The sequence below is a fragment of the Eulemur rufifrons genome, chromosome 16, assembly GCF_041146395.1.
Source record: "Eulemur rufifrons isolate Redbay chromosome 16, OSU_ERuf_1, whole genome shotgun sequence".
Lineage (NCBI taxonomy): Eukaryota > Metazoa > Chordata > Mammalia > Primates > Lemuridae > Eulemur > Eulemur rufifrons.
The window spans coordinates 77,594,504-77,611,968 of record NC_090998.1 but is presented as its reverse complement, the minus strand read 5'-3'; the positions used below and the strand labels follow the sequence as shown (position 1 = coordinate 77,611,968).

The 17,465-nt window shown below is 34.0% G+C and overlaps 1 protein-coding gene across 7 annotated transcripts in view; it reads right to left on the bottom strand.

The window, feature by feature from the left end:
• The window catches only part of SCYL2 (SCY1 like pseudokinase 2), a 58,517-nt gene that overhangs the window by 36,585 nt on the left and 4,467 nt on the right, over nt 1-17,465 (bottom strand). For 5 of the 7 annotated variants that reach the window (XM_069489799.1, XM_069489802.1, XM_069489804.1 and 2 more), the window contains exons 2-3: nt 10,218-10,422; nt 878-1,035 (exon numbers count right to left, since the gene is read on the bottom strand). In XM_069489799.1, the coding sequence (XP_069345900.1) occupies nt 878-1,035; nt 10,218-10,394 (335 nt within the window). In that variant the 5' untranslated portion in view covers nt 10,395-10,422. Of the gene's footprint in view, nt 1-877; nt 1,036-10,217; nt 10,423-12,284; nt 12,410-17,465 lie in introns of all 7 variants that reach the window. The other 2 variants (XM_069489798.1, XM_069489801.1) reach the window with 1 other exon arrangement.

Sequence of the window (17,465 nt, the reverse complement as noted above, 5' to 3'; positions counted from 1 at the left end):
AGAGAGTGGGTTACTGAAGATTCCAAAGTAAGAATTTCACAGAAGCCCAGTATATAAAATAGATAAAAGCAAAACTTCCCTGGTTGAAGGAAGATGGGAAGTCTACAACCCTTTCAGCTCTGTGTCCTCCACCTGCCTGTTCTTCCTCTATTCTTAAAAGTCCTAAGTGCCACAGAACACAAATGTCAAACCACTTGATTAAAATCTTCTGGATTAAGAGAGGAGAACACAGTCTGCTAAGAAAGAGGAAGAAAGGAATAAATTTGGGGTTATGAATAATGTGCAAAGGTTTATAAAGTTAGGGCAATCTAAAGAAATATTAAAAGCACCACAGGCTTGAGAGTGCAGTTAATATTACATAAAATTTCATTTTCTTATCATTCTTACCAACATTTCCCAAGTTCACCCTTGAGAAAAACAGGTGGGAAAGTAACTGAGAGCTAGGCACTGACATGCTGGACATAGTAAAAGGTTAAATGTCTAGGATAATACTTGGCACTCAAACAAAATTGGCCCCCAAATATTGAATCAATGAAAAGGGGACAAAAAATTCTAGCAAATTAACAAAGACAACTGCTTTCAAGCAGGAATTGTATTCTATACTCCTCTTGCATCTTCTATTTTGACTACTATAGTGCTGAGCATAGATTAAGCACTGAAATAGAAAATCATGGCAAATGTGAACAAAGTCTTTACTAATATTTCAAAAAGAGGTATATACACAGACAATGAAAATAAATTTTAGGGAAAAAATTAATGTGTAAGAACTCAACACTTAGTTTCACTGACAATACTTGAAATAGATAGATTTCAATATAAAGTTGCTTTTAACTATTTGTTCAGGAATTCTCCTATATAACTTTTTATAAAAATTTACCTGGATTCTTCTAAAGGATGCTGGACAGTAAGAAGTCGAGGGTGTCGAAGTCGAGTTAACTGCTGTACTCCTCGTTTCAGAGAATCAATTATTTGGTCCTTTTCAAATTTTTGATATTTGTCAATCAGCTTTTTATCAAAGACAAAAACAGCTACTTCCTAAATAAAAGAATTATAGAACTAATTTTAATAAAAAATATAGAAAAGTAATAAAATTATATTTGAATGTCTCAACAGTCTATAAATAGAAATAACTAAAAACTAATACCATGGAAATTTTAGCACCTATGTAATACTTTTCTGATATCAAAAGGTTGGTTTCCTTATGATTGGTAAATCTAAATATTTTTAAAGGTATGAAACCCAGAGTCCTCATCTGCAGAACACAGGAATATAGACACCTTTGAATTCTGGTGTCAGAGATACACATAAACTGTGTGTATGTAACATGTTGTCCCCTATGTAGTAATCATTTATTTAACCAGAATTCAAATAAAATTTAAAATGTTAAAAAATTTAAAATGCTATTGTAATAATAAATACCCTGGAGTATATTACCAAATCTTGAAATGCTTTTTGAAAGAAAGGTTATATGTCAGTGGATGCTTGCTTATGCAAAAAACTAATTTGTAAGCATCTTTCACATATGAATAATTTATATTCTCTCTCATACCACCCTATCCCCATCTTGTAACCATGAATGGTTACTAGTACAGGAAGTTGCACCTCCATCACCTCTCTGAAATCATTCACAGCTTATCTAATACTACTAAAAGCAGACATCCTCTTTACCACTATCTTCTTCCTTTCATTCTCAGTTAAATGAGAAAAAACTGTTCTTATCCAGTTACCCCATCTTAACAAATCAGTCAAAAATTAGCCCTATTGAAAGGTGGCATGTTAGAGCAGTGATGTATGATTTTGGTAACAATGCAAAAAAGAAAAAAAAAACTGATACAAATGGAAGCAAAATTAGCAAAGAATGCCTGCCTTCCAAAATTCTTTGAAAGATTTTAAATGACTCAGAATTTCTATAAAAGTCTCTTTTGAAAGCCTCTAATTAAACCTACTATTACTCAACTATCAATATCCAAGACATTTTATTGTTTTTCCTCTTCTAATTATTTTCTTCTGTTTTTCATTTTCACTACATTAGCGTTGCTGTTTTCACAAGTTAGCCTAATCACCTCACTGCAAAATTGCACCACCAATAAATTTCTCAAACATAACTTGTTTTAAGTTGGAGATTCTTTATGCATATAAATGAGTTAAGGGTATCAGAGGACTGAGACTCTGAAAACTGATAACATAAAGGAATTATTTTGTACTGTAACTCAATTCAAGCATAACATTTCCCAAGCATCTGTGAATAAGGCAGCCATTTATTATAACAACAGAGGATGTATTTACACAGTACTCAAAACATTGGCAGTAGATCAGAGCAGTTTGAGTCAACTTCCCTACAACTGACCAGTCAACTTTGAGCAAGTTTTCTCAACAGAAAAATGGGAATAAAAAAATAGTATGAATACCTCACAGGATCATAGGAGAATAAATGACACAGTAATATAAAAAGAACTTATCACAATATGTGGCATATAAATATTCAGTAAATGTTAGCTATCACTGTCACAACACTAACACCAAAACCTGTACTTTTGATATTTTTCTATTACTGGCAAATTTTTTGATGACACATGTGATCAATGACACACATGTGATCAATAATGTACACATTCAAGACCAATGGTCAAGAAACATCTTTGAAAGATAAAGGTAGAGACTCAACACTCTGTCATTGTGGTAACTGCACTTAATGTATATTAAGTTAAACAAAATGATGTGCTATAAACCTAATACCACTCCTATGTCACACAGAAATAAGCATGCAGCATATAATAATGTGGTTAAGAACCCAGTTTCTAGAGTCACACAAACCTAAACTGGAATTTCACTCCTGCCACTTATTATTTATGTAGTCCTTGAAATCAAACCTTGGTCATTGTTATTTTCAGACCACAGTCATAAAAGGAGCAAGAAAAAAATGATAATATTGTAATATATTCTATAGGTAAAGTTTCTGGCAATAGTCTACTAGAGAATCTTACAAATAAAGAGGTTCCCAAGTCAATTGACTATTTATAAAAATAGCAACAGATAACATTTACACAGTTATTATGTGCCAAGCATTGTGCTAAGTAATTTTCAGGGATTATTTGATTCCTCGCAGTAACCCTATGAGACAAAGTATGATACTGTTGTCTTCACTTTACAGATGAAGATGTTGTGGAGAAGATAAATGTTTTAGCCAAGATTTTGCAATGGGTAAGATGAAAATTCAATATTCAAACCCAGATAGTCTATAGGGCCATATTCTTAGCCAATACATCATTCTGTCTCCTCAGAAATAGCACAGAGAAAATATGGAGCACCCAAGTAAAACATGATACATGCCTTCAAGAAAGAAATCATTCGAGTTTTAAACAGTGCTTATATATAAACACATAATCTAAGCTCTTTTCATCATTATGAGACACAAGTCTACCAGGAGTAGCAAGAGTTTAAAGTAATATTAATTTGAACTAAAAACAAATGACCTAGAAGTTACAAGTTCCTCACCATTCGTGTGCACAATTTTATTTTAGTAAGTGATCTGCTATAACACATTTTATAAATGTATCTAATTTAAAAGTGTTTATTTTTCAAGATGTTTTAAGTCTAAAAAAAAAATCACATGAAATGGCTCTTGAGCTCTTAAAGTTCCCACTCTTAAGGAGGAAAACTGTTGTTAATAAAGAAAAATAACAACACCAAATTCTTTCAGACATTTATTGTTTTAGGTCAGAGATGATATATTCTTACATAGGTTATCAACTATCTTAAAAATATTTTCTCTTTATTTCAGTTCATTAAAATCAACTAATGTCAACAAGTTTCTCTTGTTAACTCTCCAGGTCTCACACTAACTTCCTAAAATAAAATTCTTACTCTGCACCACAAAATCTTTCATTAGAATATATCATAATCTAATTTCTAATTTATGCATTTCTCTTACTACTTTGCTATACTACCCACTCTGCTAACACATATCACCTATATAAAAGTCTTGTCACCTTATATATATTATAATCTTCTTGAAGAAAGAAACAATGTTTTATGTGTCTCTGTATCTACCACAGGATCTAGCAGTATCTCACACCTAGAAGACACTCAGATGTTTATTACCTATGGATAGTTGATAAAGATAAGCAATTAATAAAAGCATTTTATTATCATCTTGAATTAAAATCTTTTTAAACTTTGCATTATAAAATTTTTCAAATATACAGAAAAGATGAAATAGTGCAATCATCCAGTACATCTTTCACTTAAGATTCAACTGCTAACTCTTGTTAAAATTGGAGGTTCTTTTTTACACAAAAATTATTAGAACAAAACACAAGCAATATTTGGTATTCTATTTATTCACTGCATAAACATTGGCAAGAAAGTCACCCACTAAAGTATTTTTTCACAATAGTCTAAACAAAAAAAGTTATGAAATTATTCTAAAAACTATAATATTTATCACAATAGAGTATGTTCCATTTGATATACTCCTAATTTATAATTTTTTAAAGGCTACTTTGCAGCCAGGTGCAGTGGCACGCACTTGTAATCCCAGCTACTTGGGAGGGTAAGGCAGGAGTATTGCTTGAGCCCAGGGGTTCAAGCCTATGGTGTGTGATAACTGCGTTTGTAAATAGCCACTGCACTCCAGTCCAGGCAACAAAGCAAGAGCCCATCTCCAAAAAAAAAAAAAAAATAAGGGCTACCAGCTTACTGATGGACTCAAATAAATGAAAAGAAAGAAAGAAAAGAAGACAAGAAAGCAAGCCACTCTGCCACTCTGCTTACTACAAGGTTGAATTCTGCTGAAACAAAGATAGTTTTTAAGTAATAAAATCTAAATTATGTAATGTGCAGTACTATGTTTAGGACTCCATAACAGTAGTCATGATCTGCACTAACCTGTCCCTCAGAGCCACCAGAGATTTTTTTTTTTGAAATACAGATGTTCCCTGAGATCTCTATTTTATGGACCCTTCATGACTGGCCAGTGGCAATTACCAAGCACCATATCTTCTTCATTTTTCATCTGATTTTGGGAGAATGTTCCTTCTTCAAAATGATAAAACAAAATCTAAATTTTTACTTACATTAATAGTAAGTTGATTTTTGAGAGGACTGAAAGGTAACAACATACACCCCTCAAAATTACTAGAGATAGTTTATGATCATTTTTTATCTAAATGACTTGATTAGCATATTTAACTCTACACATTGGTTCCCTTTATTTTAAAACTTTTAATTATTATAATTATTCATTGTAATTTAATTATGCCTTGTCTACACAATATTAGCAAGCCTCACTCATGAATGCTGGCATTTGGATAACACAATATAGACTTAATAGTAAGGAAGGGACTATGTCCAATCCTACATTTGGTAGAGTGGATAAAATATGAACAACTAAATGTTTATTACACAATCATTTTTAAAAATCAAACTTCATTACCCTCATAGAAAGAAACAGTCATTCAACTGGAGGTGTTACAAAGCCCCTGAATCAGTCAGGGCAAAAAGGCCAAAAAATATGATTCTTAAGCTAAACTAGCACTAAAGCTACCTTATTTTAAAAAAAGAAAGTCTACTGCAAAAACTAACATAAAAGGTCATAATAAATGCAGGACACTAGAAGACTACTGATAAATGTTAACTCCATTTTGAAGAGTATCCACCTGGTAACATAGAATCTTGAGTCAAGAAAAACAGAAATGTTAATAATAATAAATGCTTAGTTTATTAATAATTAGAAATGCTAGCCAAGACCTATATATATGTAGTTACATAAAATACACATACACACATCTCCAAAAATAAATCCCTTAGCTTGACAAAGGATAACTGAAAAGGAGGTAAAAGGTATAGGTGAGACAGAGACTAAATTTAAGTAATGCTTTATTAGAAATTATTTAAATAAATTAGCATCCTTGACAGTCATAACATTCCTACCTAACCGAAAAGACACTATTCCAATTTTTAAAGGATATACATACATGTAAATATGTATGTATGTGTGTATATGGCAAACATCTCTCATTTATTATATATATACACTTTGGCCAAAAAATTTCCATCTTTAATAGCTTGTTTAAATAAAGTATAACATAAAAATTAGCAAAGCCAATGAATTCCAATCCAGGGCATTTGTCTCAGAAATACCTCTCAAATAAATATTCATAAAAAAAGAATATAAGAATATGTTTGAAAAGAGTGCCTATGTCAGATAACCATTTTAAGCCTGAAAACTTGAAACTCTGTAGAAAGACTAAGTCAGTTACAAAGTTATAAATGCAAAGCTTAAATCTTGCATTTAAGATCAATTGCAACATGTTTACAACTTTATATTTGGTTAAGTTTATCCAAATAAAAACTTTGAAACATCTTAATGGCTTATTCTGCATATAAAACTGGCCTAAGAACTTAAAGAACTTTCACTGCAAAAAAACAACTGTACACTTGTTTTGAAGACTCTTGGCAATTCTTTATTCCACTTTCATAAATTATTCACTATGAGGTATTTCTTACTTGAATGTCCTTCAAAAACAGTAAAAATCAAGAGAAACTGGGTTTTGGAAACAGAAAGCCAGAATACTAACACAGATGTGTCTTATCAGGTATAAAGACTTTATCAGGTGCACAAGTAAATTTTTATTTACTAATCCTTTTCTTTATCTTGCTGCATCCCAGGTTTCATAAATATTTACTTTTTTTCATCTGCTCTGTAGGTGCTTTATTACCACTTTTCTTAGGGGCCTTCAGACACTTAGGTCAAAAAGTCAAAAGTTGTACATGATCTCAAAATTGTAATTCATCATGTGCTAAAGTGACCTTGAAATGACTCTAGGAAAAAATACACAGATAACCTTTAAAAGGATACGCAAACCTTGAAAGTATTACTTATATAGGGATTCTTTTAACTCAAGAAATATCGTTGGGCACCTGGCTTTTTTGGGGGAGGAATGTGATGACACTTTTCTTGAAAATTATGTAAAAAATAATGAAGTATGCTTGCACAAAAAGAAAACATGAAATAAACTTTAAATACAATGGCTTACATCTCATGGTAATTTACTGTCATGCAGCAACAAAAAACACTTTCCTGTCTTTAACTATTAAAACTAGCTATGAGAACCCTCCCTCCACCACCCCAAAGTCCCTAACCTGTTGTTTACCTCGAAGTCAATGTCAAATTTAAGATCTTATATGCTGCTATAAAACACAACTGCAGGCCGGGCACAGTGGCTTAGGCCTGTAATCCTATCACTCTGGGAGGCCGAGGCGGGTGGATCGCTCAAGGTCAGGAGTTCGAGACCAGCCTGAGCAAGAGCGAGACCTCGTCTCTACTAAAAATAGAAAGAAATTGTCTGCCCAACTAAAATATATATAGAAAAAATTAGCCGGGCATGGTGGCGCATGCCTGTAGTCCCAGTTACCCAGGAGGCTGAGGCGGTAGGATCGCTTAAGCCCAGGAGTTTGAGGTTGCTGTGAGATAGGCTGACACCCTGGCACTCACTCTAGCCTGGGCAACAGAGTGAGACTCTGTCTCAAAAAAAAACAAAAAAAAAAACACAACTGCAATCAAGTACATAGTATACTAGAACAAGAAAGACTAAGAGGCTAAGAATGATGACCTAATTCTCCATGCCTCTTTATGGCTGGGGGCGGGGAGACTAAGAATAGCATGTTTTTTATTATTTTTCTTCCAGTTTTATCTAGATCAGCACTATCCTATAGAACTTCCTATCATAATAGAAATTGTCTGCATTGTCCAGTGTAATAATACTGGCCACATGCAACTATGGAATACTGGAAATGTGACTAGGGCAACTAAGGAATTTAATTTACTTAATTTAAATAGATATGCATGGCTGGTCCAAAGGTAGTGAATTATATCCGTTGATTTTTCACAGCCAGTTACAGACCGAATTCCCTGTTCTACTCTTTCTCCCCTTCTCACTATTGCATTTGACTAGTAAAAAATAAAAATAAATTTAAATAAATAATGTGCATGGTGCTACCGTATTGGATAGCACACCTTTAGATTATCTATTGTGCTGTGATTCTCTTTTAATAAAAATGAGGTAATTCAAAAAAATGAAAACTTCTCAATTAAAACGAGGCTTCATTCCGTTGAGGGGCTATAAGTGGAAAAAAAAGGAAAAAAATGAGGCTTCAATGTCAAGACAGCTAGGCACTTAGCTATTCTTTAAAACACTGACTGCCATACTAGAAAAAAATTTTTTTTCCTTGGGGCCATGGTGTTTTATTATGAAAACAGAATAAAAACTTTGAAAACAAAATGATCCTTTCTAATTTAATGAAAATTGTGTTATTTTTTATTATTTTCTGTGCATGGGTTATATGCAACTTGAAAAATAGTTCTCTCAAGGTGAAGAGACCTGTGAGCTAAATATGCTTCACAAGGCTCCAGGCTCAAAACTAGCATGAGTTAAATACAACTTACATGGCAGTTACTGTGTTAAGGAATTAACCAGTAGTAAAGACAGAATGCTCAGTTCTGACCCCTTCCGTTTAAAGGAGGTAAAAAAGGAAATTTAAAACTAAATCCTCTAAGAGCACTGATGTATTCCCAAACTACCTTTCACCCCAAAGCAATAAATTTGGCAAAAACATGGAATGTAGTAAAGTTTCCTAAGAGAACCCAGTTCTGCCAGTCAGCAGTTAGAATGGGGCTCTATCATTTGTGCCTGGTTCTCATGTTCTTTGAGCAGCAACAGAAGCTCCAGTATTATCAGGGGATTTAGTATATGAACTACTGGTATCAACACAAATACCTAGAACCGTTTTGGTTAAGCACAGAGATGGTATTATATTACTACATCCTTAATAAAAATGCATAAATTTGAGCTGTGCGCAGGAGTGTGTGCTTATAGTCCCAGCTACTGGAGAGGCTGAAGCAAGAGGATTTGCTTTGGCCCAAGAGTTTGAGGCCAGCCTGAAACACAGCTAGACTCTTGTCTCTAAAAACAAAAGCATAATTTTGTAAATTTACTGTTCTTTTGTTTTTCCCTTATATAACTGACTGCAAAAGCAATTTGTTGTAGTGTCAGAGGAGGCTGGTCATTTGTATAACTTCATAACCTCATTAATGGTTTTTAAGTAGTCAATACTCAAAAAAACATTTTTTGGATAAACTCTTGGTGAATGGAAGAGAAAACAATGTTCAAAAAAATGACAACTTAAATCAATCAGCATTTAAGATGCAGATCTCAAATCTCAATAGATCTCATTTGGATGTCAATAAAGACTTCCAAATGGCAATAAAAACAAGATTTACAGCAATCTATCATAGAACCAAGATTCCTATTTCATAAAAGGATAACCAAAGTCAATGTGGTCTTCAATATACTTGTTTAGGAAATAAACTGACTTTGGAAAAGCAGCACATAACGCATACTCACAATTGTATGGCTGCTGTAGTCATTGGGAAGTGTGTAATAAATCCCTTACATCTTACAATCCCTATATTTCACTTGCAGGGAAGTAAAAGTACTTTTGAAAACAATTTTTTTTAAAGAACATACTTCTACAGAGCCACTAGTAAAATTTAATCCTCCATATTTCTAAGAAACATCTGTTGGTCTCTTAAGTCAAATTTTTAAAAAAATTTCAACTCGAACTACTCTTTACTAAAAGAATAGTTTTCAAATAAGTATGAAATAAATATAACCCCCAACACCCTACTGATTATATTCCATTAATATTAATATATCTCCCTCTAATAGTAAAAACCATCAGATTAAACACAAAATATTACAGAAGTCTATTTTCTACAAAGCTATAGAATAAAAGAGGGAATAGGAATGCACTAAATAAGACATACTTAATGTTGAAAAATTTCACTGCGTATTTTGCCAGTAACTTGTTGACAAATGTGAAAATTTAAGGAACACAACAATTTTTATCTTAAAACATACACTTCGCTAAATATTACAATCTAATATTTGCTCAACTGACAGGTTTATTTTATTAAGTAAGTAAAATTAAACCGCAAGATGATAAGGTATGTCAGTTTATCTGTAACCAGGAGATTCAGGGCATGTCTAAAAGCATTTGGTTTCATACAACTTCATAAGATGAAATGAGAACTAAAGAACCTGTTTAAGAACCCATTAAATAACTTTGGCACTTCTTAACATAAAAATGCATACATGTACTTTATGGTACTTAGCATGTGTGTTTTTTTTTCAACCAGATGCTGAATTAAGACTTACCTGTTTTGTTGATTTTTTTGTGCCATTAAAAATCTTCCAAGCCAGCCCATTGCCACCACTAGCAATGTGTCGACCAACATCAAATTCTCTAGTGACAGGATTTCCCATTACAGCACTAGTGACATCAGCTGTTACTTTTGTAACAGTACTCTTCAATTTATTAAGCATGGACTCCATGGCTGCAATATTAGGTAGTTACAGTTACCTAGAAACACAGAAGGATAGAGGAGAACTGATCATTTGAAAAGCTTAATATTCCCCAAACAATGAGTGAAACAATCCTAGATAACTAATTTATATGTTGGTTTTGTCTTCTGAGGACTCAATACACTTGAGTACAAATTTAAGTCTAGAAACCAAACTGTTCCTTTCAATCTCAGTTCTCACCAACCAGGAAGACATATTCACAATTGACACTGTCATGAAGGAAGAAAAGAAAAAACAAAATAGAATTCTGGGATGCTGAAGTGGCTGGAAGTTCCGGGATATAATTTCAAAGTAAAGGGAGTTATGCTGAAAAAGAGCAAGGGGGTCCCCCTCACACTTTGTCAAATGCTAAGATGAACGTAAGTAGTGTGCAACTCCACCAGGTCAGGCAAGGACCAACTAGAAAGCTATGAGCTGTAATTGAGTCAGAGTTAACACACAGCTTATAAATCAATCAATATCTCATCAGCCAGAGTGGAGAGTCCTCATTGATCACTAAGGCATTCAGCAGAAACGCTAGAAGGACCATGTCTTAGTAGTAGGGTATACCATCCCTAGAGTAAAAGCTAACCTAAATCTGCTGCAACAAACTAAAAGCAATCCTCAAATGACCAAGCTAATCATAAATTACTAAACTGAATACCAGAACAAAACCCAATACTCAAGAAAGGAAGACACATGCATCCACAAAAAGATTAGATACTAAACAATGACATTCACAATGTTCAGCATAAAATCAATAATTACCAGACATGCCAAGAAGCAAGAAAATGTGACTTATAATCAAGTGAAAAATCAGTCAATATAAAACAGATTCCAAAATGATAAAAATATAGAATTAGCACAAAGACATTAAAAAGTGATCATATGTCCAAGTAGTTAAAGGAAAGCATGAACACAATGAGAAAATGGAATATAAAAAAGACCCAAATGAAAATTCAAGAAATGAAAAATAAAATCTCTCAAATAGACCAGGCATGGTGGCTCACACCTGTAATCCCAGTACTTTGAGAGGCTAAGGCAGGAGGATTGCTTGAGGGCAGTAGTTTGAGACCAGCCTAGGCAACACAGCAAGACCTTATCTCTAAAAAAAATTTTTAAATAAAAAATACACGATTTTTTTAAAACAACTATGCATGTCAGAGAATAATTAAGGTCCTTAAAACGCTAAAAGAAATTGTCTTGGCTGGGCATAGTGGCTCATGCCTGTAATCCTAGCACTCTGGGAGGCCGAGATGGGAGGATCACTCAAAGTCAGGAGTTCGAGATCAGCCTGAGCAAAAGCGAGACCCCGTCTCTACTAAAAAATAGAAAGAAATTAACTGGACAACTAAAAATATATATAGAAAAAATGAGCTGGGCCTGGTGGCACATGCCTGTAGTCCCAGCTACTTGGGAGGCTGAGGCAGTAGGATTGCTTGAGCCCAGGAGTTTGAGGTTGCTATGAGTTAGGCTCAAGCCATGGCATTCTAGCCTGGGCAACAGAGCCAGACTCTGTCTAAAAAGAAAAAAAGAAAAAAAAAAAAAAAAAAAAAAAAAAACCAGCAGGCATATTTTTGAAAGATTCTTACATGATACGTGAAGTAGTATATCATTTGAAGGCAGACTATGGTAAATTAAAAATATATATACTGTAAACCCTAGAATAACAAAATAATAAATACAAAATAACAACAAAATAATAAAAAGATACAACTGACCAAGCATGGTGGCTCATGCCTGTAATCCCCAGCACTCTGGGAGGCCAAGGCAGGGACATCACTTGGGACCAGGAGTTCAAGACCTACCTGGGTATAACATAGCGAGATCTCATATCTACAAAAAAAGTTTTTTAAATTAGCCAGATGTTATGGCACACACCTGAGTAGTCCTAGCTGCTCAGGAGGCTGAGGCAGGAGGAATGCTTGAACTCAGGAGTTCGAGGTTGCAGTAAGCTGACCGCACCACTGAACTCTGCACTCTGGCCTGGACGATAGAGCAAGACCCTGTCTCAAAAATAAATAAGTAAATAAATAAAGGAAGACACAAATGACCAATATCAAAAATAAAATAGAGGAACTTCTACAATTCTAATCCTACAGATTCTAAATGAATAAGGTATTATATCATCAAACATTTATGTAAGAAATAATGGCCAGTTCATACAAACTCAGAAAATACATGAAATTAGAATACTTTCATGTTATAGTCAGCATTACCCTGACACCAACACCAAATAATGTCATAACAAGAAAACTGCAAACCAATATTCCTCATTAACATGTAAAAATCCTTAACACAACCAAGTGGGGTTCACCTCAGGAATACAAGGTTCATTTAACATTTGAAAACAAATCCATGTAATTTCCCACATTAACTGAATAATGAAACAAAAATCTGTATAATCATCTCAGTAATCAAACTTTAATACTTATTCATAACAAACTAAGAACAGAAAGGAACTTTCTAAACTTGATAAATGGCATCTTTGAATATCTACACCCAATATCATATTTAAAGATAAAATATTAACTGCTTTTCTCCCTAAGTTTGGGAACAACGTAAGGATATCCACTTTTACCACTTCTATTCAATATTCCAATGGAGGTCCTGGCCAAAGCAATAAAGCAAGACAATGAAATAAAAGCCATTTAGATTGGGAAGGAAGTAAAACTCTTTATTCCCAAATGATATGATCACATATATAGAATATCAGACGGAATCTATAAAAAAGCCACTAGAATACGTGAGTTTAGCAAGGTGCAGAATACAAGAACAATACATTTTTTAAAAGACTATTTCTATATATTAGAAACAGACAAGCAAAAATTGCAATTTCAAAAATACCATTTTAAGGATATGAAATATTAATACCTATGGATAAACTTAACAAGATATGTAAGACATATACAATGAAAACAACAAAAAATTACTGAGAAAAACTGAAGAAAACCTAAATAAATAACAAGATTATGTAATCATGAATTGGAAGACTCGATTTCATTAAAATGTCAATTCTCCCCTTCATTCTATAGACTCAATGCAATCCAACCAGAATCCCAGCAGGTTTTTTGTAAAAATTGACAAAGAGAACTGAGAAGGGATCCATAGGCTACACTAGCTTGTCAAAAGGGTCCATGGCACAAAAAAGGCTTAAAAACCCTATTACTTTCCAAGTCTTCATCTTCCATGTGCACTCTGTCCTAAATTTGATTTGCCTCAGAACAAGTCTATGTCCTAAAGATATTCTTAACCACCACTTTCTTCAAAATTTTTTCCCACTTGACTAAAAAAAAAAGAAATTCTCTCAGCCATCCCAGTCTCATTATAGGTCATTTCCCTAGGTGTAAAAAACTTTGCCAAGGCAATGGGATGCAATTTGAGAATGCATTAACCCTGAGAGAAAGTCCCTTAACAGCAAAGCAAAAAGAAATTTAGTGAGAAATATTGAAGGAGGTTATACTTTACTTCTCCCAGGCCAGATGTTAACAGCAAGACTCCATGAAATCAAAGAACTATAATTAAGATGTTTGTCACAGAGATGTATGGGAACACGTTTATGTCAAATGATAAACATAAACTCCAAGGTTTTGATGAAGCAAAGCACAATCACAACATACAACAATCTAGAAATTAGATCCTTTGCAACTATTTAAACTCTTGACAAAAACTTCAGATGTCATCAACTTAAAAACATGCAAAGGGGGTACACTGTTTTACAAAATTATTTCATACACAAGCAAAAATATTTGAAGATCTGGACTAAGGTAGTTAATATCCTGTTTTCTCCATTAATTAAATTATATTTATGCAAACGTAGCCTACTTTGTTCTATTAAAAATTTGAACTGTCTGCAAATGGAAATAGAGGCTCACTTTCCCTTTTTAATTTAATGCTGCATTTTCGTAAGCAGTTAGAAAATGTTGCTATTGGCATTATGAAAACATTTATTTGCTATGCCAAGTTGTTCTCCATGAACATCTGCTGTTGATTTCGATGGGGGAGGTAAAGGGTGACCAAATCCTATTTAAAACCATAACCATTCCTCTAACTCTGCCTAACTAGCTACATTTACATGCCACGCACCTTGTTATACACTGGGAATACAGACGTAAATGGAAACATTTTTTGCTCCTTAGGGACCAAGTCCAATAGCAGACTCAGACCTACAAAGAGTTATAGCAATTAGGGAGAGGTGGGAATGTACCACACTACCAGAACATCAAGATGAGCTCAAAAAGAAAGTGTTTTGCAATTAGAAAAAAAGGCAAAGGAGTATTCCAGGAAGAAGGATTACCATGTACTGAGATATGGAGGAGAGGAAAATTACAGTGTTATCTGAAAACTACAGAGGTCAGTATGAAAAACAAAGGATATTTTCAGAGTTGATATTCACATGTGAGATGCCTATCCATCATCCAAACAGAGTCAACATTGGTATATACAAGACAGGGAACAGACATGGAAATTCATCTGGTGATTTATTTAATATTATTGAGTACCTGCCATGTACTTGCTGAGAAAGAGGTAAAGAGAAAACAAGCTATGAAGGATCTTACTAACAAAGGAGAAAAAAACATACAAGTAAAACAACCACAGTATTAGCCGATAGAGTGATAAAACGCCACAGAATATAACCCACAGAGTGTTAATAGGAGCAAAAATAAGAGGAACAGAAAAATATTTCCCAAAAATGGTGATGCTAGAGGTGTGAACTAGATAGAGAACAGGAGAATTGAAGGTATGAAAACACAAAGTAAAAACAAAACAGTACAGATAAAAGCTGGAGGAAAAGAAGAAAGTATGACAAAGGAGATTAGAAAAGTCACAACACCAAGAGGACTGAGTGGTAAGAAACCAAGCTATGAGAAGCCACAAAAGGGTTCTGGGCATTAGTAAGGTGATCAATCACTCCATCAAGCAGAGTGAAAGACATACTACGGGGTGGAGGTAGGGAATATGGCAAGACTAAACAGAACTTCAATATGTAGTTCAGGGATGATATATGTACATATACACACACAGAGAGAGATATATAAAATTTAGAATGTACACAAAGCAAGAAAATAAAAGAAAGCACACTTGAAAATGTGGACAAGGAAGATAGGGAAGAGGTGGTAGATAGAGAGGGTGTTTCAAAGATGCTAGTTACATGGATGTTTAATTTACATTTACATATTATAGTATGTTATGCACTTTTATATATTATACTTCACATTTTAAACAAATTTTAAAAGGAAGAGAGGTTGCTGAATTAAATAAATAGCAGAAAGGAAGAAGAAAGGAAAAATTAAGTAACAAGTCTAAGTTAGAACTAAAAAAATTTATAATCAATTAGATAAACGGACAAAAATAAGACTACCACCTCCAGCCCCCTCTCCAAGTTTAGAGACTAGGTAGAGGATGAAGCCATTTACCAAGGCAGGACATGTAGACGACAACTATTTTTCTGGAGGAAGAACTCAACTTTGGACATGTAGAATTTGAGCTGCCTGAATGATACTCATACAGGGATAACTAGTAGGTTTTGGGATACTCAGGCCTAAAACTTAGAAAAAATGTCAGGATGGAAAGTAAAACTTTGGGCACCATAAGCCAATATAGCAAGACTTTAGCCTTAAAAAAGGTCACCCAAGAAGACCCAAGAAGAATAAGTATATCATGAGAATAACAGAAGGCCAACAACAGAATGATCTCAATAAGACTGTAAAATAAGACCTAAACTTAAACGAGACTTTGAATTATTAGCATAGCTATATGACATGTAAGAAACCTAGAGTCCTAATATCTTAAAATGATAGCTTTTCAAATTTCATTAATGAAGAAATAAGCCTATTTTTTTCATACACAGTTATAAATGACAGAAATGCTTATTCATGTAAGGTCTTTCTCCCTGTATACCATTTAGGAGAATTCACTCGAAATTCAACCATCTTCCTCTCCTAAATCTCAGCCAAAGTAAGATTTAGGGTAGCTTCAGTATAATCACAAAATTGTAGGTCTCTATCATCTGGCTCAGCCATCACCTGGCTTTCAGTAGAACCAGTACATGAATCTGTTGTAATACTAGATTTTACATGCACCTGGCAAAAGTGGGTTGAGTGTTACAGCTCATAATGTCAGGTAGCTGAAAGGAAATGGCAATTCTTTCAGTTCTGCCTGCTCATGAACTCTAGATATAGCAGGAATATAACAGGTAAAATTGGCCAGGCATGGTGGCTCTCACCTGTAATCCTAGCACCCTGGGAGGCTGAAGCAGGAGGATTGCTTGAGCTCAGGAGTTTGACACCAGCCTGAGCAAGAGTGAAACCCTATCTCTACCAAAAAAATACAAAAATCAGCCAGGCATCATGGCGCATACCTGCAGTCCCAGCTACTTGGAAGGCTGAAGCAGGAGGATCCCTTGAGCCCAGGAGTTTGAGGTTGCAGTGAGCTATGATAACACCACTGTACTCTACCCAAAGTGACAGAGCAAGACTCTGTCTCAAAAATTTTTAAAAATTATATTTACACTAAAACAAATTCTTGAATTTTCAGATAACACAACTGAAAACAGTCCCTTACTTCTTCAAGAATAAAATATTAAAAAGCAGAATTTGCTGACATTTTTTTTGAAAATACTGCAATGCAAATAAAAAGGTTACTGTAGTTATATCTGAGAATGAAATTACATTTAATAACTTTCACTCTCATAGCACCTAGCAGAGACTAGACTTTCAATAAGCACAAAATAATACACATTGACTACAAAGAATAATATAAATAAATACAAATGGACTAAAAATAGTTTGTTTTATCCTTTAAACAGGCACAAGGGTCTGAGATTTCTTGCTACGTAAATGACTAAAAATTAAAGAATACCACTTAATAACCATTTATATAGTTATTACATGAATTTTTGTAATTCTAAATAAGAATTACAGGCTGGGTGCGGTGGCTCACACCTATAATCTTAGCACTCTGGGAGGTTGAGGCAGGAGGATTGCTTGAGGTCAGGAGTTTGAGACCAGCCTGAGCAAAAGGAAGACCCCCATCTCTACTAAAACTAGAAAAAATTAGCCA